At 43.2% G+C, this 25,000-nt stretch overlaps 2 protein-coding genes across 4 annotated transcripts in view; one reads left to right on the top strand and one right to left on the bottom strand.

Moving 5' to 3' along the window:
• slc37a2 (solute carrier family 37 member 2) overlaps window positions 1-14,363 on the top strand; it is a gene marked incomplete at its 3' end in the record, with an annotated part of 19,303 nt that extends 4,940 nt beyond the window's left edge. The window contains exons 4-18 of one of the 2 annotated variants that reach the window (XM_083926467.1): window positions 938-1,016; window positions 1,313-1,448; window positions 3,298-3,374; window positions 4,786-4,952; window positions 5,302-5,339; window positions 5,443-5,601; window positions 6,451-6,541; window positions 6,679-6,741; window positions 8,392-8,477; window positions 8,752-8,800; window positions 10,432-10,505; window positions 12,499-12,577; window positions 12,713-12,810; window positions 12,915-12,979; window positions 14,182-14,363. In XM_083926467.1, coding sequence (XP_083782593.1) covers window positions 938-1,016; window positions 1,313-1,448; window positions 3,298-3,374; window positions 4,786-4,952; window positions 5,302-5,339; window positions 5,443-5,601; window positions 6,451-6,541; window positions 6,679-6,741; window positions 8,392-8,477; window positions 8,752-8,800; window positions 10,432-10,505; window positions 12,499-12,577; window positions 12,713-12,810; window positions 12,915-12,979; window positions 14,182-14,197 — 1,277 coding nt within the window. Of the gene's footprint in view, window positions 1-937; window positions 1,017-1,312; window positions 1,449-3,297; window positions 3,375-4,785; window positions 4,953-5,301; window positions 5,340-5,442; window positions 5,602-6,450; window positions 6,542-6,678; window positions 6,742-8,391; window positions 8,478-8,751; window positions 8,801-10,431; window positions 10,506-12,498; window positions 12,578-12,712; window positions 12,811-12,914; window positions 12,984-14,181 lie in introns of those variants that run through there. The other variant, XM_083926468.1, reaches the window with a different exon arrangement.
• A 6,037-nt stretch (window positions 14,364-20,400) lies between these two features.
• The window catches only part of pou2f3 (POU class 2 homeobox 3), a 23,861-nt gene continuing 19,261 nt past the window's right edge, over window positions 20,401-25,000 (bottom strand). For both annotated transcript variants that reach the window (XM_083926683.1, XM_083926684.1), the window contains 5 exons: window positions 24,456-24,589; window positions 23,822-23,986; window positions 23,675-23,717; window positions 23,464-23,578; window positions 20,401-21,114 (listed from right to left, as the gene is read on the bottom strand). In XM_083926683.1, coding sequence (XP_083782809.1) covers window positions 21,072-21,114; window positions 23,464-23,578; window positions 23,675-23,717; window positions 23,822-23,986; window positions 24,456-24,589 — 500 coding nt within the window. In that variant the 3' untranslated portion in view covers window positions 20,401-21,071. The remainder of the gene's footprint in view (window positions 21,115-23,463; window positions 23,579-23,674; window positions 23,718-23,821; window positions 23,987-24,455; window positions 24,590-25,000) is intronic.

Raw genomic sequence — 25,000 nt, 5'->3', positions numbered from 1 at the left:
TTTACCTCCTCCTCCGTTTAGCGATTATTATAACTCTCATCTTCCCGCTGAACACTTTGATGGGCTCGGTGTTTCCAGTTATGCACCGGTTCCGTTTTGTGCTGTTAAATCGATTAAAAGAGCGTTACAGGGAGCGAGCTGAGAGGAGCAACACAGTCTCTCACAGCGCCGTCGTGCGCAGAGATGAGAGAAAGGACACCGTCTGCCTCTACGGCCACGAATTAACCTCCTGTTTTTTGCTGCCGTCAAATTTTGCGGAAGGCTTCGGCGAGGGGATTACTGCTATCAAGTCTCAGTACAAGCCACTGCACTGCAAACTACGGCAACAAGGGTTGAGAAAACGTATTCTGAATGATGTGGGCTTATTTGGAACACGCGGAAAAGGCAACAGCAGCCTCACCGCTGTGTAGACAATGAGTTCAAACAATGGAACAGAGTTTTTCCTGCATATGAGATGTAGAGGCCTCACTCTGTTATAGCCTACGCAGCCGAATAGTGAACCTTTATCCGAATAGTGACAACAACAACGGGGATTTGGGTAATCGAATAATCCCGCCCATCCCTAGTAGGGACCCTCAATATTATCACATGATCTGTGGTAGAATTTTACGTGACAAATTGCGGATATGGCAGATTCACACGGGATTAAGATCACAAACGACCTCCACAACTATTACAAAACACGAGAGGTCCCCAGGTGAAGCTAGTCACGGTGAATAGGGCGTAAGAATGCTTTTCATCTGGGCACACGTCCTCCCAACATTCCCGTAATCCTCATTTCGAATCCCATTTTAAAAAGTTTCAGCAAACACAGGAACCACCTTAAGCTGCTGAAGGGTTCTGATGGTGCACAACTCCTACTAGTGTGAAAAAATATCCATAATTGTAAATGTTTATATAAAGAAAGCTAACAGTTTCCTCTGTGTCCTCCCTCCAGACCAGGACAACTATCAGACGCTGTTCGGGGTGTTGGATAACTCCTTCCTGGTGGCCTATGCCATTGGCATGTTTTTCAGGTTTGTATGCGCTGTCGCCTGCGGGCCTCGTTGTTCTTTGTCTCTTCTTGAGTGTGAGTGTGAGTGTGTGTGTGTGTGTGTGTGTGTGTGTGTGTGTGTGTGTGTGTGTGTGTGTGTGTGTGTGTGTGTGTGTGTGTGTGTGTGTGTGTGTGTGTGTGTGTGTGTGTGTGTGTGTGTGTGTGTGTGTGTGTGTGTGTGTGTGTGTGTGTGTGTGTGTGTGTGTGTGTGTGTGTGTGTGTGTGTGTGTGTGTGTGTGTGTGTGTGCATGTGTGTTAATCACTTGTTGTTGTTCACAGTGGGATATTCGGAGAGCGCCTCCCTCTGCGGTACTACCTAAGTTTTGGAATGCTGATGAGTGGATTGTTCACATGTCTGTTTGGCCTCGGCTTCTACTTGAACATCCACTCGTTAGGGTACTACGCCTTCATCCAGGTAACGTTTCTTTTGTTCTCTCACTGGTTGCAAACGCAGCAGACCCCCTCACCTTTCCTCCAGCGCCACAATCATGCACACAACAAACATGTACCAACTCTTAACTGCCAGATTGCTGTGAAATTTACATACAATAACATATTCATGCTGCCCTTTTTTATTTTGGTGACTTAGTGACTCTCCCACCTTATTCTACCTGTAGAGACTTACAATCAGCAGAATTGTCCCTCTAATAAAGTGTCTTGTCCAGACGAATTAGCTTACAAGTGCTAATTGTGGAGCCGTAGTAGGAATAAAGAGGATCAAACTCACATATAGCGATTCTCTAGGCTGGGGTAAGCAAAAACCTAAAGGCCGACTCCATCCGTGTTCTTTTAGAAATGCCCCACTCAGCTGTGACACAGTCATACTGACACTGTTGTACAGTTCTTGTATCTTGTTTGTTTAAGCCGTGAACAAAGTGTGCAGCTTTACTGGAGTCTCACATCTCTGCATGGACCAACAGCTCTGCTCACTGACTGTATCTGTCAACCCACATCACAGCTGGAGATGCTGCACCGAAGTCCTGCATGGATAGATGAGCTCCTGTTCATTACAAAATAGTTACAACACAAAACTGAACTTTTAAACCTGCAAGTGTTCCCCAAAATGTTAGTGTGTACAAAACAATGTGCCCATCAAATTGAGAGGTTTTAATCCTGTCCTCTGTCTTTCTCTTGTGGTACAATCCTTTTATTGACCTTTTCAAATGTCCCTTTAAACCTCATACACAATCTGCACGCAGCAAACTCACATTAGGGCAGAAAGAGGGAAGAAGCACAGAGATCGGATGAGCTGTTTATTGCTGACTCGCCAACAAACGTGCAGCCACGCCGGCACACAGGTTTCACTTGTCGCTCGACTCTGATATAGCTTGAATGTCGGTCTCAGTGTGGGTATAGGCTAAGTAACTGCATATACAGAAGAGTTTTGTTCCACTTCAGTCCCTTTGACCTCACACCACACCAGTTTTGCACACAAGCTACTTTCCCTTCCTGTGTTTAAAGGCTGCAACTAACTGTTGTTTTCCTGCGTACTTGTTTAAACTCTAAAATGCTAGAAAATTGTAAAACATGCCCGTCATAATTCCCCAGAGCCCAATACGATGTCTACAAATAGCAAAAACCGCGCCGAGCATCACGACAGCTCTTCAGAAATCTATGGCTGATGTCGCGAAGAGACTACGTCCACGTTTTAAACCGTCCGTGTTGTGCAGCTCTGAAGTCAGAGGAGCTTCACCCCATCACGTGACCCTCCCCTGGAGACAAATTCCTCAACGACCTTCGAGAAACTGCCACTCGAAATATTTCTCATTCTATAAATAATAAAAACGCACATTCATCAGACCCATTATGTAGATTTGTAAGAAAATAAAGGGTTCTCTTTGACACAAGAGAGATCAAAGTCAGGAGCCTGAAAACAACTTTTTAAAGACTGCAGCAACAACATGAAGCTATAAAGAAATCCCCGACGTATCGTGTTGATTAACAACCCTTTTACCCCCATTACAGGTGTGATCACTGTGAACTCTGTGGGGTCAGTGCAGACCTCATTTATCCTCTCTTCTCTTTACAAATGCAGAGATCTCCTGGTGGCTTAGTCAGGCTTTTCTCACACACATCTCATATGACTCACAGCTGCCTCACATGACTGCAGGAGTGTGTCTGGGCTTATGTAGGTTCGGTGTGGGAATGTAAAGACTCACTGCTCACTGGTCTCCTCTCATTCTCCTTCTTTTAATCAGGGTTGTACGAGAGTTAAGAGGCTTTGATGCAGTAAGTTAACGCAGGTTGTTTGCTTCACTCTGCAGGTTATGAACGGGCTCATGCAGACCACCGGTTGGCCCGCAGTGGTGGCTTGTGTCGGCAACTGGTTTGGAAAGGGGAAGTGAGTACTGCCCGATGTGCACCAGAGGCATTGTCCTGCTGACGGTGCAGCATTAGATGCTTTTTTTGTAGCCGGCTGACTCACACTCGCACACATTTGTCATGTTTTGACAGCAGAGTGAGTCCTGGGTTTAATTTATCTCAACCACTCGAGACATCATAAATCCAAACTGCCCCTTAAATATACACCACCCCTCAAGAGTTTTTAATCTCAGGCCAGAAAAGGTAGGATTGTGTCCGCTCAGATGTCTCAAGCTCCTTTCACACATGAACTGTAAACCTGAAATCATCTAGACATTGACCGACGGGACTTTATGTGTGAACACAAATATTGGATTCAATCAGACCGGACATCAAACGGTTTGCCCAGCCAACTCCAGAGTACAAAGACCTGGGACCTCATTTATAAAAGTCTGCGTAGAATCCTTCCTAAAACATTGCGTATGCACAAAGCCACCAATGGTCTGCGCAATTATTTTTTTTAAGATTTATTAAACTTTATGGCGCACATTTGCACGCAATCGTTCCTTTATAAATAAAGATAAATTCAGTGAATTGTGCGGGGACCCAGTGTCATTCCACTTTTCCTCCCACTATCTTCCATAAATGGCACATGTTAAATAGCTCATGAATATGGATCTTAATGAGGACGTTAACTTAATGAGAACGTTAAGTTGACTGACGTGAGGAAAATGACACAGAAGAAGGAGGAAAAAGCAAAGTTCTCTGAGAAGGAAATTAAGGAGCACGTTACAGAGGTTGAGCACCGCAAAAAGTTGGAATCTCCGGTTGTGTGCCGCATGTGTAGAAGAGAAACTCTGGACCTGATTTTCCTCACATTTTCTAAGATTTATATGTGAAGGTAGGACCTCCGAAGCCTATTTCACATATAAAAAACAGCTTCAGAGGTCTTCCCTAGATTGTAGAGAAAGACCTCTTTTCAAATAGCTATTTAGTAATAAAGGGTTTATACATAGAGAACAAAACACTGCACAAGGGTTCAACCTCACTGACAACCGAACATGCAGAGACAAAGATCCCTCTGAGCAAGCGTTGAATAAGAAGAGAAGAAATCAGCATCATTGGTAAAAGAAACTGGACACTTTGCATCAGTGTGTGCAGATTTAAGCAGGTTCCTGTTTCAATGTCACAGTCAAACCTCTTAAATTGAAGTCAATTTTATTTATAGTGTCAAATCATAACAAAAGTTATCTCAAGTTACCTCTACATATAGAGTCGGTCTAGACCAGACTCTGGCTTATTTATGATTTACAGAGACCCAACAATTCCTCCATGAGCCTCAACAAGTCATATTAACTAAATACAGTTACGAAACAATCCAACCACTGAGTAGACCGCAGAGGGCCCAAAGCTGCTTCTTTAATGAATCGCTCTTGTGTTTTGATTGCCAGGCGTGGGTTCATCATGGGTGTGTGGAACTCCCACACCTCAGTGGGAAACATCTTGGGTTCCCTCATCGCAGGAGTCTTCGTGTCTTCGGCGTGGGGAATGTCCTTCATTGTCCCCGGACTCATCATCGCCTCCACTGGGATCCTCTGCTTCTTCTTCCTCGTTGAGAGTCAGTTTCACACGCGCACGCGCACACACACACACACACACACACACACACACACACACACACACACACACACACACACAGCCCTTTCACAGAGGCATTAGACACACACCTGCAGGATTGTGCTTGATCGCCTTGACCTTGTTTGTAATGTAAACCGTTTTAATTTGCTTTAACTCAAAGGTTGATGTTTAACTGAACTATAGTACCATTACCTCACAGTTAGCTAACTTTAGCTCTGTCTGGCCCAGCAGCACTTTATTTTACTGTTGATAATCGTATTGATTATATATTTTTGATTAATCGGTATAAAATCTCTTTTCACACCTGAATGTCGTCCTCTCTCATTCAGAACCTGAAGACGTCAACTGCACGCCGCCTCAGCACCATGTGAGTGAAAACACCAACATTCCCCTTCCTGATTCATCCATACACAAAGACAGGTTTGACTCATGCGTGTGTGTGTGTGTGTGTGTGTGTTCTGTGTTGTCAGAGCGAACAGGAGAGCGGCGAGACGGAGCCTCTCCTGCAGAACTCGTCCCACGTTGACAGAACAATCAACGGTGCCATCATCACTGAGCCTTCGGACGTCGTTGTTGTTGAGGCGGAGCACACTGAGGCCATCAGCTTCTGTGAAGCTCTCAGTATACCCGTGAGTGGAGACAACTCTCTTTAACCAGCGATGTGTCTTTATTTATAAACAGAAATAAGGAGTATGGTCCATTTTATTTTAAGAATTTAAGCAGATTTAAAGAGATTCTGTGTAGGACTTTTCCTTACGTTGGCTCCCTCTGGTGGTGTTTTAAGGAATGAAAGAGGGGGAGGAGAGGAGAGTAGTTGAAAGTGAGAGGAGATGAGAGAGAGAAAAAGGAGAGAGGGGAGAAAGTGAGGGAAAAAGAGAGGAGATGGGGGAGGAAAAAAGAGGGAGGAGAGTGAGTTAGGGAAAGGGGAGAAAGAGGTGGAAGAGAGACATATAGAGAGAAAAGGGGAAAATGGGAGAGAGGGTGAAAGCGAGAGGGGGCGAGGAAAAAAAGGAAAGAGGGATGAGGAGAATGAGAGTGAGACAAAAAGGGTAGGATAGAGTAAGTGGAAAAGAGAGAGGAGAGGGTGAGGAAAAAGAGAAGGGGGAGTGAGTGAGATAGGAAAAGAGGAGGTGGAGAGGGACAGAGCGAGGGGTGAAGAGAATGAAGGAAAGGAACGAGAGAGAAAAGTGGAAGAGTGAGAAGCAAGTGAGGGAGATAAGCGTGTGCGGGGGAGAAAGAAGGATGGGGAGAAGGAGAGAAAAAGGGTAGAAGGGGATAAAGTGAGGGGAAAAGAGAAAGGGGAGGGAGTGAGAGACAGAGTGTGGGGTGATGAGAGAGAGGGTGAGATTAGGAAGAGGATGGAAAGGGAATGAGACTGAAAAAGGAGGTGAAAGAGATCAAAAAAGAGGGGAGAGAGTGAGATAGAGAAGAAAGAGAGAGAGAGAGATGCTGAGTGTTTCCTGCGTCCGTTCTCTCAGGGAGTGGTGGAGTTCTCTCTCTGTCTGCTGTTCGCCAAACTGGTGAGCTACACCTTCCTCTACTGGCTGCCTCTGTACATCTCAAACGTGGGTCAGTATTCACACACACACACACACACACACACACACACACACACACACACACACGAGAGAGAATATCTGACATGTGTTACAGTTTTATTCAAATCATTCAAAAGTCCATCAAGTGTTGTTGTTTCTCATTTTCAGCACATTTTGACGCAAAAGAGGCCGGAGACATGTCGACACTGTTCGACGTTGGAGGAATTGTGGGTAAGTTTTGAGCCTCGGCTGATTCCCGTCATGTTGATGATGGTGGAGATGGAAGGAAATATTCGAAAAGTTCTATTGAACTTCACTAAAACTGAACTCCAGTGCCTTCGGTAATTTCTTGCGTGGATGGAAAACTTTTTAAGAATATGTTTTCATCGTGTGGACGTACCCTAAAGGCACACTGTGCCTCCGTCCCGTGCCCCGTGCTTTAGGGTCCTTGTCCCCCCGCGGCCCAGGCCCGTTTGTACTCACTCTACCTGGGCCTCACGAATGCTTCGTGCTGCCTATACGTCATCACGCCGTAACACGTCACACGCATTGATGACGTCATGGCGATGCGTGGCTTTGTTTCCAGATCTTTCCGTAGACCTCGGAGTTTTTGTGCGTCTTGTCGACTGTTTTTGAATCTTTTCATCGACCAAATCTGCAGTAAACACTCCACCTCCGCATCACACCAACGTGAACCTTTCACCGCCGTTATTTTAAATGTCCGCGCATGGTCCCTCCTTCTTTTTTCTATGTCCGGACAGGCGCACAGAAATGACGTGAGAGCCGCCGTAGGCATCGTGCCCGGGCTCGTGCTCTTACACGTGCGCACGCTAGTACATATGCAAACATGCTTTACAAAAGCCCACCTCTCTCAAACGGGCCGTGGATGGCCAGCTGGCCGCAGCTAGGTGCGGAGCGGATGCACTCCCACTGGTCAAACGCATTAGGCTTTACCCGCAAAACCTGTTTTTGGCCCAGTGCGGAAGGACAGTGGGAGTGCGCCCTTAGAGGAAGAGCCAGAACGCGCTGAGCCTTGGTTGGGTGACGCTCTTAGACCAAACAAAACCTGCCTCAGACATTACAATCGCCCTCTGAACTTCTCTCATCACAAGGTCTCTAACACAGGGTCCACACAGGCCAAGGTCTCTAACACAGGGTCCACACAGGCCAAGGTCTCTAAAACAGGGTCCACACAGGCCAAGGTCTCTAACACAGGGTCCACATAGGCCAAGGTCTCTAAAACAGGGTCCACACAGGCCAAGGTCTCTAACACAGGGTCCACATAGGCCAAGGTCTCTAAAACAGGGTCCACACAGGCCAAGGTCTCTAACACAGGGTCCACACAGGCCAAGGTCTCTAACACAGGGTCCACATAGGCCAAGGTCTCTAACACAGGGTCCACACAGGCCAAGGTCTCTAACACTGGGTCCACACAGGCCAAGGTCTCTAAAACAGGGTCCACACTGGCCAAGGTCTCTAACACAGGGTCCACACAGGCCAAGGTCTCTAACACAGGGTCCACACAGGCCAAGGTCTCTAACACTGGGTCCACAAATATGCCATTACAACCATCATGTGGCAGTTATCTGCGTTATCCATTAAGAAGGTTAGACGGAGGAGACACTGAGCTGCGTCTGACCTGACAAAACTATGATTATGAATTACAAATGTCCAAAATTCCCACAACATAACCATCAGTGCAACAACAGTTTATATCAGCAGATAGTCAAATCAGACAGTCAGAGCAGGGGCGATCGAGAGACTTCTTAATAACATGCTATGCTCCTTCCTAACGACCTGTTAAAGTTGAAATGGTGCAACAGCAGAGAATCCCTGCTGAGAGAAGACATGACCTGACTTGAATGTGCTGCCTGTCTGCAGGAGGCATCATGGCGGGCCTCGTGTCTGACTACACGGGCGGGAGAGCGACGACGTGCGGCGTCATGCTGCTCGCCGCTGCTCCAATGGTGAGTGTCGTCGAACGCATTTAAATAATTGTTTAAACACCACCCGTTAAAAAGTGAGTCATCTCCTCGGGGCCAAAACTATTTCACATTTCCATCTAATGTCTGAATCATCCTGTTGTTACCTTTGTGAAAGTCGTTATTATTATTATTGAAGCAGACACACATCAATCAGCTTTCCAGCGGGTGTCGATGTCGAAAAGATGTTTTTTTAGCTGTAAACTGAACTTTCAGCTGAATGTGTGATGTCGGCTGATTGGTTTCCTTTGTGCTCCAGCTTTTCCTCTACAACGCCATCGGACAAAGAAACATTGCTACTACAGTCGGTAAGACTTTTTTACCTCTTTCTTGTTTTATTTATTTCCTTTTTTCACGCCGGATGATCCAAAGTGTTTTAAAAAAGCAGCTTCTGAGGTTTAAGATAAGATAAACTTTATTGTGCCAAAGGAAATTTGTCCTGGGCTGAAACAACATGGCTTTGGAGAGGAGCCTCAGAACTAAAGGGGTACTGCACAACCTCTGTTTTCATCATTCATAGATAGATAACGCCTCTGTTGATCCCTTACTCTGGAAATGTAATCATGAAACATACAATCCGAGTTAGTAAAATAAACAAAGGGACAATGTGAATTTAATGCTCTGGGTATAAATGAATTCTGTAAACGTTTAGTTACGAGAGAGTCTGAAAATCGTTGGTGTAGGTGCCTTTAAAGTGCTTCAAAAAGTGCTTGAATTTGACTCTTAAAACCTGCATTTGCACATATTTAAATGAGGCAATGTGCATGATTTTGGTGCCAAATTGGCCCCTTTTGATGCAAATGAGCGTCGTTGCTCAAACAGTTCACAAAGTCCACAAAGATGAGGGGAAACTGTGAGATGATAAGCGTCTTCAGAGAGAGCTGCTGCTGCTGGAGGTCTGAGGAAGGCCTCTGCACCTCGTCGCTCAGGACGTGCAGCTCGCTGTCTGAACATTTCATTTTTCTCTGTGATGTCGTTCTGCCCCCTCTGTTCTCGGAGCAAAGGCGACACTTTGCCGCATGGATAATTGCAACCAGCAATGTTCTCATTTGTCCAGGTCGTCGTTATCCTCAAAGCAATTTCAGTCAAAAGCCACTGGACAAATAACCGAGTCCAGTTGCTTTTGACCGGAATTGCTGTGAGTTTAAAGGCTTCATTTGCTCTGTTAAATCATTATTACGTTATCTTATGTGACCTTGAGATCGGACCTTGAGACGAGCAGATAACGGTCGTAAGTGAGGCTCCGCTCGTGGTGCTGACATGTTGCATCATCATCAGCTGTAACTTCACGTGACAGTGTTTTCACTTGAACTTCTTCCTGCTGTGCTCACAAAGCATTTCCTGTAACTCTGGTTACTGTTTACTGTTCCAGAGGAATAACATTTTTAACATTTATCACCATGAAACGCTTCAGTAATGACATAAAGACAGTGATGTCTTTGTAATATGAGTTCTCTGAAATGTTGATTTGATGTGAAAAGGGGGTAATTTTCATACATTTCCAGAACAGAGCTGTGAGCGTTGGATAAAGATTGTGGATATCTCTTTCCATCACTCCATAAAACAGAAAATACCTATGAAAAAAAATCTATTTTCACCCCGTTTTTATGCTCTATAAATCCAAATATGAACGATATCTGAACCGAGCCTTCTGTGAAAACCCTTCTGACTGTAGACAGGAATAAAACTGGAGAGTTTGGTTTACGTAGGTGCTGCTGAGGTGGAGATTTCTGTCTCGATGTGACACAAAAACTTGACTTTAAAGACATTTATCCTGCCTTTGACGTTGTTTTGACGTGCGTGATGACAACGCATTGCTCATAAAATGATTTTTAAGTACAAAATGAACAAAAATGACTGTAAAAAAAGTTAGTTTATTTGTATACAGTGAGAAAAACAGTGTATTTAGTCTTTATTATCTGTTTTGTGTCATATGTAGGTATGCTGCTGTTATGCGGAGGCCTGGTGAACGGACCGTACGCCCTCATCACTACTGCTGTATCTGCTGACCTGGTAAGACCTGATGCATCATGGGAAACCTCTTTAAGGGCTTGCTTTTTTCATTCTGCGGCAGATTGTGCCGTTCAAGTCTCATTTCTTATATAATGTGACCGTGTACAGAAACATACGTTATCAAACATTCATACTGTCTCTTTCTCTTCTTTATTCAGATCCCCTTTAGCTTCCACAGATGTGGTCGCTAATCTTCCTGGGGTCCACATAAAATCAAAAACAGCACACAGACGTATAAACACACAAACAGCACAAAATCCTATCAACATCACCAAAGTCAGAAACACTTCAATACATTGTCTGAACGTCACTAACCGCATTAAAAGACCAAGTCCAGTGCAGGAGAAAAGTGACACCATTATCTCACCAGTTTAACGGATCTGTGACAGCAAACAGCCGTGATCCACATTCTTCTGATCACTGAGGGAACCAAACTTCTTCTGTGTCTCCAGTCCGACAGGTTTTGGCTCAATTCTATCAAACTTTCTGTTTAACCTACAAATAAAGGTCAGGAGATCGTTTTCACACAAGTGCGTTCTCTTTTCCATGGCAGCATACTTTTAAAAAAAGGCACAACGCCTGGACATCATGTACAGATAACACACCCTCACGCTCTTCCCACATATCCCCAGAACAACGTATAGACATTTAGACCGCACACAGCCATGATCGACATATTTCTGTTTAGCGCTGAGGGAACAAACTTCTTTTAAAATGATCTTTCCTCCAGTTCGTCACCCTGTATACAAATATACATGATGGTGTAATGTTTTTATTATATTTAATGGTGTAAAACTAAAGTCTAACTCTTTATCTTTGTAGCCAAATATCGTTTTAACAGCCTGATTTATCAAGAGTGGTCAAAAGGACGCTAACACCGGTGAATTAGCCGTGTGCTCCTCTGCTCTCTTAATTATGTATTACATGGCTTTAAGGGAAAATTACACTTCTCTATTTACAACATTTTAAGTTGGTGGCCAGGTGACATCCGGCCTGCACGGACGCCCCGATCTCCTCGCCGCAAACACTGGGAGCTGCTGGTCGTCCACATTAACATCAATGCTGTAAAAACATCCACGGCCATATTTCAGTCCTGCACATTAAAACAAAATGTTTTAACAAAATAAACCGTAAAGTCTTCTGAATTTGATTCAACTCAATTCAATTCAATTCAGTTTTATTTATAATGTCAAATCATAACAGAAGTTATCTCAGGACACTTTACAGAGTAGGTAAAGACCACACTCAATGACTTATTTATGATTTACAGAGACCCAACAATTCCCCCGTAGAGTACGAGTCAGATTAGTTTGGCGTCGTCATCACTGAGGGAGAAAAACTTTTTTAAGTAAACCACCTGAGCCGCTCCGGCTGAGCGTCGCCCAAACGTTCTGACTGCTTTCTCTCATCGAGGTCACTTATTTTTACTAATGTGACGAGTAAATGTTCATGTACAGATATGAAATTTCACTTGTACATTCTTAAAAGTTTGTAAATAAACTCGACTTGCACTTCGTCGGTGATCACCAAATAAAAGCTCCACGAAAAGACCTGAAACTGCAGTGGACCAGATCCGTCCAGATAGGGATCAAACCAGCGAACAGTGTCTGACTGGTGCCACAGTTACGTTACACGCACAGCAAGCATGGAGGGTCATGACTACTGTCTTTTAATGCTGCTTGATTTTTCTCTTTAAATGCATCAGTTGCTTTTAAATATGAAATATGCTAAATGTTCTTACATGGGAGCCGGCCCCCGGACCCCCACAGAGGGTCATGTCCTCCTCACCTCCTCACCTGCCTGAATAACTGATGATGCATTATTAAAGAATAACCCCCCCCCCCCCTCTCTCTCTTTTACCCGCTGCAGCATTAAAGTGATGAACACATTAATGCATCGATAGTTATAATATATGGTATTCTGCATAATGACTTTAACTTTTGGTTCTTTAAGGATAATTTGACGGTGACACTTTAGTCTTTTGTGTCGACAGGGAACGCACGAGAGTCTGAGAGGGAACTCCAGGGCGTTGTCAACGGTGACGGCAATCATTGACGGGACCGGTTCAATAGGTCTGTATCAAGTGGTTTTTCATCACTCCTGTAAAACCCCTTTTATGTTTTCTGTGAAATGCATTTAAAAGTGTAAAAGTCTGATGTTTGACGGTAAAAGAGGAGCAGTCCGTGACGCTGGTGTGTTCTCTGCAGGAGCCGCGATAGGTCCTCTGTTAGCCGGCGTCATCTCTCCCACCGGCTGGAACAACGTCTTCTACATGCTCATCTCTGCCGACGTCTTGGCCTGCCTGGTCAGAAACACCTCTGTTATCTGTCCCCTGACATCTTTAATCTCACAGCAGCTCGTTCCAGCTCGTTCCCTCAATGACACGTCGTTTGTTTGTTTGTCCTTTAGTTTTTGTCCAGGCTCGTTTACAAAGAAGCTCAGGGTTGGTGTGGACGCGCCACTCGTGCCAGAGGGTGAGTTTCTCCGACAGCTGCAGGATAAAGAAACCGCTGCCATTTCCTTTATTTACATCCATTTCAGGAAGTCATCTGAGATTAAGTCTGTCAATCCGGTCGACTTCACACGTGGCGGGTGTATCTCTGAGGACCACAGGAAGTGCAGTGCTGAGCTCTTGAGACGGGACATATTATTTAACTGTTACGCCGCTAAACACGCTGCTTAGTGTTGGTTTTATCTTCCTGTTGTTTATTAAGAAATGGTCCAAAGATCATTTAACGTTCCTGTGTCTTTATAGATTAAAGGTTGAATATGGAGAATGAGCAGAACAGCGCAGTCTAGTCAAGAGGTTGAAGATGAGATGTTTAGAGAACGCTCGGAGAGACGCTAACAGCCCCAAAGGGCTAACAGTGGTTAGCTCGGGGCAGCACGGTGAAGGCATTCAAAGGTCTTTTTTAACCACTAATTCTGCTGAAAATAACAGCAAACCTCTGCAGCAGCATGAGAAGAGTCCCTACACACAACAAAGCACCAACAGTGTAGTTAGTGAACCTGGAGTTTATTAAAAAAGACTGTTTAACAAGTCTGTGCTTTACCAGCAGGTCCATGTTCACAGGTCGTCCAGACAAGCCGATGACTGGAAGCACTGGAGTTCAGATCAAAACTCTCCTCCTTCATCTGAACTCCAGTGTATTCGCTGATCGACTTGTCTGGATGATCTGTCGACACTGTTGATGCTTTGTTGTGTGTAGGGACTCTTCTCCTGTGTGTGTGTGTGTTTGTGTGTGTGTTTGTGTGTGTGTGTGTGTGTGTGTGTGTGTGTGTAGGGACTCTTCTCATGCTGCTGCAGGGGTTTGCTGTTATTTTCAGCAGCATTAGTGGTTAAAAAAGACGCTTTGAAAACAGTCTCCAGGATTTATTTGAGGTATTTTTGTGCCGTAAAAGACCACGGGGTCCATTTCCACCGCACTTGCACTTTGATCAAGATGAGACATTTTAATTAGTGATCTTTGGAGGTTTTTTTAACGTTGGCTGATTGTTTCCTTGTTTCCAGTCTTTACGCTGAACTAAGCTAAACTCTTCTCATCGAACTCAACAGCAACTGTATTTCCTAAAACGTCAAACTATCCCTTTAGGGACAAAATGCAGCCGTTAAACAGGGTTATTTCATCTGGATTGCATTATAAATGTCTGATCCTCAAATCTGTTTTCATTCCAGGTTCAAAGAAATCTGAAGCACGAGCAAAACCGGGAACCGAACACAGACGACAAGGGACGCAACGCTGCAACGGACCTCTTCTCATCCAGGGCACTAAACAGACGAGTGAAGCCTTCTTCTTCTTTTATTACAGAGAAATACGTCTGCATGGAGACTTTTTTTATGACTAATCCACTCATTCTGTCGTGTTTTAATACTCTTTTATCATTAAACGTGTACATACTGTGGGACTGTGTCTCCTTGGTTACTGCTTCCTCACAACACTCGGCGTCTCAGCTCAGTTTGGTGCTTATTCATTAGTTTATTTCATATTAATGAGTCTGAATGCGTCTGTGAGGGCGTTCAGTTCAGCGCTCTGGGACTTTTTTGCTGTCGTTAAGATTCTTCACGTCAGATGAAAGAGCGCAGCTTCCCCTCTTTATATTTCCAACTTGTTTTTAAGCCGATTTAATGGGTAAAATTCTGAAAAACCAACAAAATGCTGTATGTTTTTGTATTAAAGTGACATAAATGCATCCGTTTAATCCATCTACACGAAGCCTGTGAGGCAAACAAACATCTTTTGCATTTTCAGACTTTGTAAAATAGGCAGAATTATGTGATAAGTTATTTATTAACAATTAAAACGAGTGAGAAAATGTATTTCACCCCAAAAAAAGCACTTTTATGTCAGTTTAGCATTTTATAAGCAGCATTTAAACATTAACACATGTTTTTAATGCACTATAATGTAGTTTCATGCAGAAACAGCTGCTTAAGTCTATTTTAATGCTAATTATTCTCCTTTTAACTGTATTTTTACATTATTTCTACTTTTACTTAAGTGACATTTTCATAACCGATGCACAGAAAGACAGAAATTATAGTTCTGTATGAACTTTGACCTCCGAACACAGCTGGATTTTTCTCTTTGCATCGTTTAGAAGCAATAAAAAAGCGTGAAAGCGGGAGACGGCGCTCATCTGTTTAATGACAGGAAGTAAAGTTACTTAGAGGTAAAGACACAAAAGCATCAATGAGATCACACACGCGTTTAAAAGCACCTGCTGTCGCATCACATCCTGTTTCATTAGAGTTTCCTTCCACTGCAAAACATTTCTCTAAGATCAAATATACAATGGACACTCAAAACACAGAGGTTATAATTTTAAAGCATCTAAACAACAACAACAACAACAACAACAACAAACGCAGCGCAGACTTTAGGCGTGGACAGATGAGGAGACGAGCCCCTGGACACGGACGCCTCCAACGAAGAACAAGGTTTCTACTCATTTTACATCTTTTTGATAAAGTTTTGCATCTTTTTTTTGCTGTTTTGCATCTTTTTGATAAAGTTTTGCATTTTTTGATAAAGTTTTGCATCTTTTTTTTACTCATTTTACATCTTTTTGATAAAGTTTTGCATTTTTTGATAAAGTTTTGCATCTTTTTGATAAAGTTTTGTCTGTAGGAATTTGAGTCTCTGGTCATTTTGCACATATTTTGAGTTTTGTGATTTTTTTCGACTTTTAGTCGTTTTGCATCAATTTTTTGTTGTTTTTTCGTCTGTAGGACTTTAAGTCTCTTTGTGGTCATTCACATTTGTTACACATTTGCTAGTCGTTTTGCATCTTTTTGGGGTCATTTTGCATCTATTTTTAGTCGTTTTGCATCTATTTTTAGTAATTTTGCATCTATTTTTAGTTGTTTTGCATCTTTTTGTGGTAATTTTGCATCTATTTTTAGTCATTTTGCATCTATTTTTAGTTGTTTTGCATCTATTTTTAGTCATTTTGCATCTATTTTTAGTTGTTTTGCATCTATTTTTAGTCATTTTGCATCTATTTTTAGTCGTTTTGCATCTATTTTTAGTTGTTTTGCATCTTTTTGTGGTAATTTTGCATCTATTTTTAGTCGTTTTGCATCTATTTTTAGTAATTTTGCATCTATTTTTAGTCATTTTACATCTATTTTTAGTCGTTTTGCATCTGTTTTTAGTAGTTTTGCATCTTTTTGTGGTAATTTTGCATCTATTTTTAGTCATTTTGCATCTATTTTTAGTTGTTTTGCATCTATTTTTAGTCATTTTGCATCTATTTTTAGTTGTTTTGCATCTTTTTGTGGTAATTTTGCATCTATTTTTAGTCATTTTGCATCTATTTTTAGTTGTTTTGCATCTATTTTTAGTCATTTTGCATCTATTTTTAGTTGTTTTGCATCTATTTTTAGTCATTTTGCATCTATTTGTGGTAATTTTACATCTATTTTTAGTCATTTTACATCTATTTTTAGTCGTTTTGCATCTATTTTTAGTCGTTTTGCATCTTTTTGGGGTCATTTTGAGTCATTTTGCATCATTTTTAGTCGTTTTGCATCTTTTTGTGGTAATTTTGCATCTATTTTTAGTCATTTTACATCTATTTTTAGTCATTTTACATCTGTTTTTAGTAGTTTTGCATCTTTTTGGGGTCATTTTGAGTCATTTTGCATGTATTTGTGAAAGTTCTGCATCAATTTTAAGTTGTTTTTTTCGTTTGTAGGAATTTGAGTCTCTGTGGTCATTTTACCCGTATTGTTTTTAGTCATTTTTGGTGGTCATTTTGAGTTTTTGTGGTCATTTTGAGTTTTTGTGGTCATTTTGAGTTTTCTTGTCTGTAGGAATTTCAGTCTCTGGTCATTTTGCATCAGTTTTAGTTGTTTTGCATCTTTGAATGATTTTTGAGTCTCTGGTCATTTTGCACATATTGTTTTAGTCATTTTTCGACTTTTCAGTCATTTTGCATCAATTTTTTGTTCTTTTTCGTTTGAGTCTCTTTTGAGTCTCTTTCTCATTTTTAGTGGTCGTTTTGCATCTCTGTGGAAGTTTTGCATTAATTTTGAGATGTTTTGCGTTTCTGTGGGAATTTGAGTCTCTGAGGTCGTTTTGCATCCGTTTGTTTTAGTCATGCCCATAGATAGAGTCGTTTTGCATGATCTTTTGGTAGTTTTCCATCTATTCTTATCTGTTTTGCATCTTTTTGTTTTAGTCATGCCCATAGATAGAGTCGTTTTGCATGATCTTTTGGTAGTTTTCCATCTATTCTTATCTGTTTTGCATCTTTTTGTTTTAGTCATGCCCATAGATATATTCGTTTTGCATGATCTTTTGGTAGTTTTCCATCTATTCTTATCTGTTTTGCATCTTTTTGTGGTTGTTTTTGCATCTATCTTAAGTAGTGTTGTGGTTGTTTTAAGTCTCTTTGTGGTCATTTTGGGTCATTTGTGTCTGTGCCCAGTGGCCCGCTCAGTAATCCATCCATGGGGTCTGAGGGGCGTTTTTTTAATGAGTCTTAATTAACAGAACAACGAGCTACAGCAGGAAATCAGAGACAAAGTAAACAGAGAGAAGCAGCAGCTGGTTCGGACCAGCAGAGGTCAACATTTCCTCTCATCTCATCACAAACAGCTCAATGCATTTGACTTTCTGTCAACATGAAAACAACAAAACCAGCAATGAACAGATCTACCAGCAAGTACTGTCCGCGTAAAGCCTGATATTATTCCTCCCACAGACTGTCCTGCTGCAGGAAATACTCACTGCAGCTCTGGGAATGTGTATTTATCCGCAGCTGAAAGTAGTTCCCGACAAATTCAACGTTGGCCTCTGTTAGAGAAGCTCACACCTGCAGTGCCTGAGTAACTATATCTAAAGTAAGAGCAGAGGGGGCACAGACAGGGCAGGGAGATATTAAGATCATTAGGAGCCGACTCACACATTGTTGGTTTTAAATGAATCTAATCTTCTTTGTCAGGACTGTGACATCATCTTTTTCCACCTGAGCCCCGCCCGCTTCAGCCCAACGAACAAAGCAAGGACAAAAACAAGAGGAATACAGAAATACAACCAAAACAGTTCTAATTTTGTTAGAAAACGTTCTTTTCAGGGCATTTTAATTTCAATTCAATTCAATTCAATTTTATTTATAGTGTCAAATCATAACAAAAGTGATCTCAGGACACTTTACAGAGCAGGTAAAGACCACACTCTATGACTTATTTATGATCTACAGAGACCCAACAATTCCCCCGTAGAGTACGGTGGCAATGAAAACCTTCACTATAACAGACAGGAACGTCAGACAGACCCAGCTCTGTGGAGGACGCACATCTGTCTGCACCAGAGAGAGGAAGAGAAGGAGAGAGAGAGAGAGAGAGAGAAAAGAAGGATAGATGTCTGCACCAGAGAGAGAGGACGAGAGAGAGAGAGAGAGAGAGAGAGAGAGAGAAAAGACGGACATCTGTCTGCACCAGAGAGAGAGAGAGAGAGAGAGAAAAGACGGACATCTGTCTGCACCGGAGAGAGGAAGAGAAGGAGAGAGAGAGAGAGAGAAAAGACGGACAGATGTCTGCACCAGAGAGAGAGAGAGAGAGAGAGAGAGAGAGAAAAGACAGACATCTGTCTGCACCGGAGAGAGGAAGAGAAGGAGAGAGAGAGAGAGAGAAGACGGACAGATGTCTGCACCAGAGAGAGAGAAGAGAAGGAGAGAGAGAGAGACAAAGACGGACATCTGTCTGCACCAGAGAGAGAGAAGAGAAGGAGAGAAAGAGAGGAAAGACGGACAGATGGACAGAGACAGACACACTTCCAGAGATGCAAGCAAAGCCTAACAGTAACTATAATAATATTTATAGTAATGTGAATATGACGTATATGTTAAGACAGTTAATACAACAGAACAGTAGAAACAGGCACAGCTGAGGTGACAGAATATGAAAATGATAATAATTATGGTGGCAAACATGATCAATGATGAGTCGTGGCAATAGCAGCTACGATACAGCTACACATGTTATAGTTTATTAAACTAGTGATAGTTTATATGAGTAACAGTGATAATAATTAAGTGTGTTTTAATATCATTTCCTTCCATCTTGGGTTTGATTTTTGTACTGGGTTAAAATCTGAGGAGCGTTTCTGCAGCAGCGCTCAGAAGAAGTCGGACGAGTCGAGAGACACGAGCGGAGGATCAGACGGTTGCAAACGAACCCTCAGGGCGGTCAAACTTATTTTGGAGGAGAAAACAGTCGAGTAATAAACCAAACTGTCCGTCGTAAACAAGCATCACAGCTCACACACTCTTCACCGCATGGCAAGGTTGGTTTTCCCTTAGCAAACGTTGTTCCTGTTTCATTTGGAGCTAAAACTCTGCGGTCCACAGATCGGTCCGAGAGAATCGACTCAAGCGCAACACGGGGCACAACCTGCAGAAAGACGCCATTTTTTAATTAGCCAAAGTACGATAGCAACAAAAAATGGCTGCCCCCAAAGCTACGGCATATATTAGTTAGTTATTAACGAGTTAGTGGCCGATGAAAGGATCCAGAGAGTGTTGCGTTGAAGACGACAGCTGTGTTTAAACACATGTTTGAAGATGTGAGAAAAAAGCTGATGCAAAGATTTTTATCACTCGCTCGAGGTGGTTTTCGCCTTGATCGAAAATACAATTGATGCGCTGAAGGGGACACGGAAACGCCTCTGACGAATTAGCTCTGACGTAGCGAACGTTTAACGCGCATTGCTAACCAACTGTTTCCGCTCTCGGCGTCTATTCTCATTTCGAGTCTTCGCCTCCGGGCAGCGTGAAACATGGACAATACTATCCTACGTTAACGATTAAAACAAATTCTCTCTCGTGTAGACGCGGTTAGATGAGCGAGGCGTCTCTTTTCGTTTCCGGTTAGCCATCTCGCCATGCTAGCGACGGGGTAGAGCTGCACGTAGCCTTTAGCAACCACTTATGATGAAAATACGCAGCCCCGTGTATTTGCTCCGAACCACTTCACGGAAACACACCTTAATTTAAATTTCTAGTTTTGCGACATTTCAAAGGTTTGCTCGACAGTTGAAGGGAAACACAGCTGCGGTCGCGGCATTTTCACGTGGCGTCGCTACGGCGATTAACTGAGGTACTTACGGTCAGCGAAAATCTACGTGTTTTTTTGTCTGATCATGTTTCTTACGTCATCTGTCTTTGCTGTCATCGAGGCGGATAGAAACGGCCGCCAAATCTGCGATAATGAGACCACAATGAAGCCGAATCATAAGGAAAAATAATAAAAATATTTTGATTATCGATTCTAGCAACGTTTCATGCAACAGTAAAAATGGTTTTGGATCATATCAAACTGAATATCTGTTGGTTTTGGACGCAACAGGAGAAACTTCCCGATGGATGAATCTAGAAAATAATTGGCGGATTAAGAGATGATGAAAAGAATCGCTGGCTGCAGCCGTAGACCCGAGTTTAATACAACAAATCTATCTTTTAACAAACTAAGAAAACGCATCAAAAGCCGTTCTGGTCACTGATATAAGTCTCGACATTTAAAGGAACATGCAGTTCTATGAAATTCCTAATATCCACTGCATGTTTATTTAGACAGGCTACGCAAAATGGGTTTGAATCAAATTCACAAAGGCGACGCTAACTACAATAATGAACATGAAGACGTACAATAACAGCAACACCTGGGGTCAATGCGGCTCAGCGTGAAGATGGCAGAAGGAAAAGGGGGAACAGCTCGGCACACAACGGTCTATCTGAGCCAAACGGGCCTGAACATGCGAATTCCCTCTAGTGTTTGTGATTGTCAGGTGTGTTTTTCTGTGTTTTCTTCCTCTTTCTATGCACAGCGAAGAGTCACAAGAACACAAGTCAAACAGCCCGAGGCCGTCCTAACAGCGGTGTGGTGTGGTGTGGTGTGGTGTGTGTGTGTGTGTGTGTGTGTGTGTGTGTGTGTGTGTTTGCAGTCCTCTGCTGTTTTGTCTCATGAGTTCGTAACCCTGTTCATAACAGGTATGGTTGTGTCACTCCGTCACGCGTCTTCAGTGTATGAACAAAACAATCTTCAAAAGCAGTTTGTGTTTTTCAGTGATGGTACGCTGCAGGAGTCCATGCGCGGTACCAGGACCTGGAAGAGAAGTGATACGAATACATTTACTCAGGTGTCGTTAAAGTCAGAATCTGGAAGATTTACGTTTAGATGAATGTGAAGTAACTGTGTGTCGCTGATTAAGGGGGAATACGCCGTTGAAATGAATGAGTCCTGACCCCAAGTGAAGGAGTTCAAGGACCTCGGGATCATGTTCACGAGTGAGGGGACGATGGAGCGTGAGTTTGGCCGGAGAATCGGAGCAGCGGGGCGGTGTTGCAGTCGCTCTACCGCACCGTTGTGACGAAAAGAGAGCTGAGGAAGGCAAAGCTCTGGATCTACCGGTCAATCTTCGTTCCTACCCTCACCTGTGGTCATGAAAGCTGGGTCAGGACCCAAAGAACCAGGTCCAGGTCAGGACCCAAAGAACCAGGTCGCGAGTACAAGCGTGTGAACTGTGTTTTCTCAGGAGGGGGTCTGGAGTCTCCCTTAGAGAGAGGGGGAGAAGTTCAGCATCCGTGAGGAACTCGGAGTAGAGCCGCTGCACCTTTGCGTTGAAAGGAGCCAGTTGAGGTGGTTCAGGATCATCTGGTAAGGATGAACCCTGGGCGCCTCCCTAGGAAGGTGTTCCAGGCACGTCCAGCTGGGAGGAGGCCTCGGGGAAGACCCAGGACCAGGTGGAGCGATTAGATCTCCACACTGGCCTGGGAACGCCTCAGGATCCCCCAGTTAGAGCTGGTTAATGTGGCCCGGGAAAGGGAAGTTTGGGGTCCCCTGCTAAAACTGCTGCCCCCGAGACCCGACCCGGGATAAGCGGATGAAGATGAGATGAGATGAGACGCCGTTGAAAGCCTTTTGCATTTGCCTGTTTATGAACGAGGGGCTCACAGGTCGTCACGTGTTTTCCATCACCCAGCTGTGATCGGACCGCCAGAGGAGGCTGTTTGGAGCTAACGCAACAGACTCGCTCTCCTGCCCACCTGTGTTTCTCACGGCTCTGTTTCCTTTCAGAGAGCTGCTCAAAACAGCCGCTCGTTGTTTGTTTTTTTAATACTTTTTTTTAGGGGGTTACAATTTATCTGCGAATATCAATCAGGCATCGTGCACGCACATTTTTAGTCATTTCGTATCTTTTTGTAGTAATTTTGCATCAATGTTTAGTTGTTTTGCGTCTCATTGTAGGAACTTGAGTCTCTGTGGTAAGTTTGCATCTATTTTTTGAGTTGTTTTGCATTTCTGCAGGAATTTGAGCAGGAATATTGGATTAAAGTGTCAATAACGGAAGCAGAAGTGCCCTAAAAGCAGGTCAGAGAGGATAAGTAGTGAAATTAAGGCACAACGATACAAACAACGGCTCTTACTGTAAGTGTGACTCGATTCCCTTCGTTCGTACCAAAGAGCCTTTCAAAAAGAACCGCTTCGTTAGCAAACGTCACATCGCTACTTGTGTGTAAAGCGGCGTACTGATTTTTCCGGTCTCTGCTAGCGTTGAGAGTAAACAGCTACTTTGGCTGAACAAACTGTTGATGATGAAAGTGAAAGTGAGCTCCGAAAACAGGCCTGCAATGACCGTGTATCACCAAAGGTGGCGCCAGAGAGAACACAACGGAGTCAGCCTTCATGGGTGTTTGGTGGATGTGTGATAAGAAAGGGGTCGCTCCCTAACCACAGCGACTTCCTGGTTGAACAAATAGGGAAGTGCGAAAACTGCAGTTCTCTGAGTGTCCACTAGGGGCAGGTTTCTCATTGACCCCCATGTTAAACAGGCCGTTTACACAGCATCATTAAACCTGTTTAAGGCCTGGGACAAAAAAGGTCATATCTCCATGACAACACTGATCGAGATGAATTTTTTGTACCAGCCTAGTTTTTATTTTATTGGAGGTTAAAATGTATGAATAATTAGGGGCGTGGCCTCTTGAGTGACAGCTAGCCTCTGGCCTTCACCGCCCTTCGGAGGTAAACGTCAGCCAGATGGACGTATCTCCCTCCCCCCAACGTCACATACATGCCCTTTATTGGTAAGACGAAATGAGGCGGAGTCAAAATCTGACAAGATGGAGACTCCAGTAGGCGAGGACGACTGGATCAAGTGGAGAGAACGGACCTCAACAGAGATGCTACGTCCATTTTTTGCTGCCGATCTTTTCCAGTGGTAACTCGCGGTACTGAAAATAAGAATGCAGCCCAAAAAGCATTAAACATTGTAAGAGTGACAAGGTTCTTTGTGACTCTTTCTATTGGGAATTTTTATATTTGTGAAACTTTTCTGGAGCCGAGCGCGGGGCCAGCAGGACAAACACTACTGAGCAGTCCACACTGAACTGAATGAGGGCCATTTTGAGATCCAGTACCCAGTTGTGATCCATGTACATCCGTGTTTCTTACCCTGGCGCGCTGTAGGAGGCTGGGTTGACCTGAGACGTTAAAGGGATGGAGGCTGTGGACAGACCATTGGGAGAAGCTTCACGGCTTACACTGTTTGGGGAGGAATTTGAGGAAACTGGAAGGAAAAGGTCAAAACATTTTATTATTATTATTATATGTACATACAGAATGAACTTTATCAATACGTTTGAATGCAGGAAACGCCACTTGCCTCCGCCTGAAGCCAGAGGGCTGTAGGATCTGGATGCTGAGGCCTGAAACAGTGTGAAGATGTAGGAGATAAAGACAAATTATGGGGCCTGACGTTAGAATAGTATTTTGTGTTTCTAAGTGAAAGCGGTTGCTGTTTCAGACTAACCATTCTGGAGTTGTAGCTGTGCGACTTGACCGATAAACTTGTCACCGGGCAGTAGATCCGCTTCTCCTTCTGACGCCGATTACAGAACCAAACTCGAACCACCTCCTTCTCCATGGAGAGCTGCTCTGAGATCAGGGTTATCTCCTCGGAGTTGGGCTTGGGGTTCTTAAAAACAAAACATAGTGTTCATGATTTCCTTCTTTAAATGTTTGCACGGGAAGTTTTTAAGGTGGATAACTAATCTCCTTAGCAGCCGATGGCGACGGCGCTAAGGATATATATATATAAATGTATATATACTATCTTATCCAAATATGGTCAAAACGGTAGTCTACAAACCAACGGGTGACGTAACGGTAGCTCGAGCATCTCTATTATACCATCTATGGACAGGACCTTCTCATCCTCTACCTTGCATCTCTCACAAGGAGTCCCTCAAGGCTCAGTCCTTGGTCCCTCTCCAAGGTTGTTGTGAGGAACGCTTTTTAGAGCGCTCTCTAATTAAATTTGACCTTGAACTTAAGCGATTTTATAACGCGGAACAACTTTTCTGTTTAAACACAAAAAAGCTCTGGTCTGAACAGTATATCACTTTAAAACTGTATTAATATTGATGATTGAGTCTTGAACTCACATCGAGGAATCTTTTCTCCAGAGTCAGCTTGATGTTTGTTTCGATGCTTGTCCTCTTTTTCCGTTTGCGTCCGTAGCCCTCAATCAGGGGCGGCAGAGCGGTGGGGTTGCTCATGGAGTCGGCAGGTGAGTTCTCTAATGTAAGTGAACAAATAAATACATAACAAGGACATTCATCATCACCTTTGAACATCACCAGGTAAGTCACAGTTGCACTCTGACTCTCGGAGCATACTTTGTGCTGCAGAATTAGAACTAACTTACTTAATAAAATCATGTTTTTTCTGCTTAAAATTCTTAAAAAAGAGACTATTTTACTACTATTTACTTTTTTTATTTGTCTTTTTAGCCCCTTTTCACATCAAGTGGAGGAAAATGCTCAAGGAGGAATTAAGGAATGGACAAAGGGAGACAGAAGAGCTGAGCTGAGCGGGGTAAGATGTCTCCCATTGTTGTACGTTTCATCCTATTCACTGGAGAAGGTAATGTTTTCATTGCATCAGAACCTTTTGTCTGAAAAAAAAAACATTTTTACTGCAAAATGCA

The sequence above is a fragment of the Echiichthys vipera genome (genome assembly GCF_963691815.1).
Source record: "Echiichthys vipera genome assembly, chromosome: 14".
Taxonomy (NCBI): Eukaryota; Metazoa; Chordata; class Actinopteri; order Perciformes; family Trachinidae; genus Echiichthys; species Echiichthys vipera.
The sequence above is the reverse complement of the archived record's forward strand: the minus strand, read 5'-3'. Positions and strand labels throughout refer to the sequence as shown.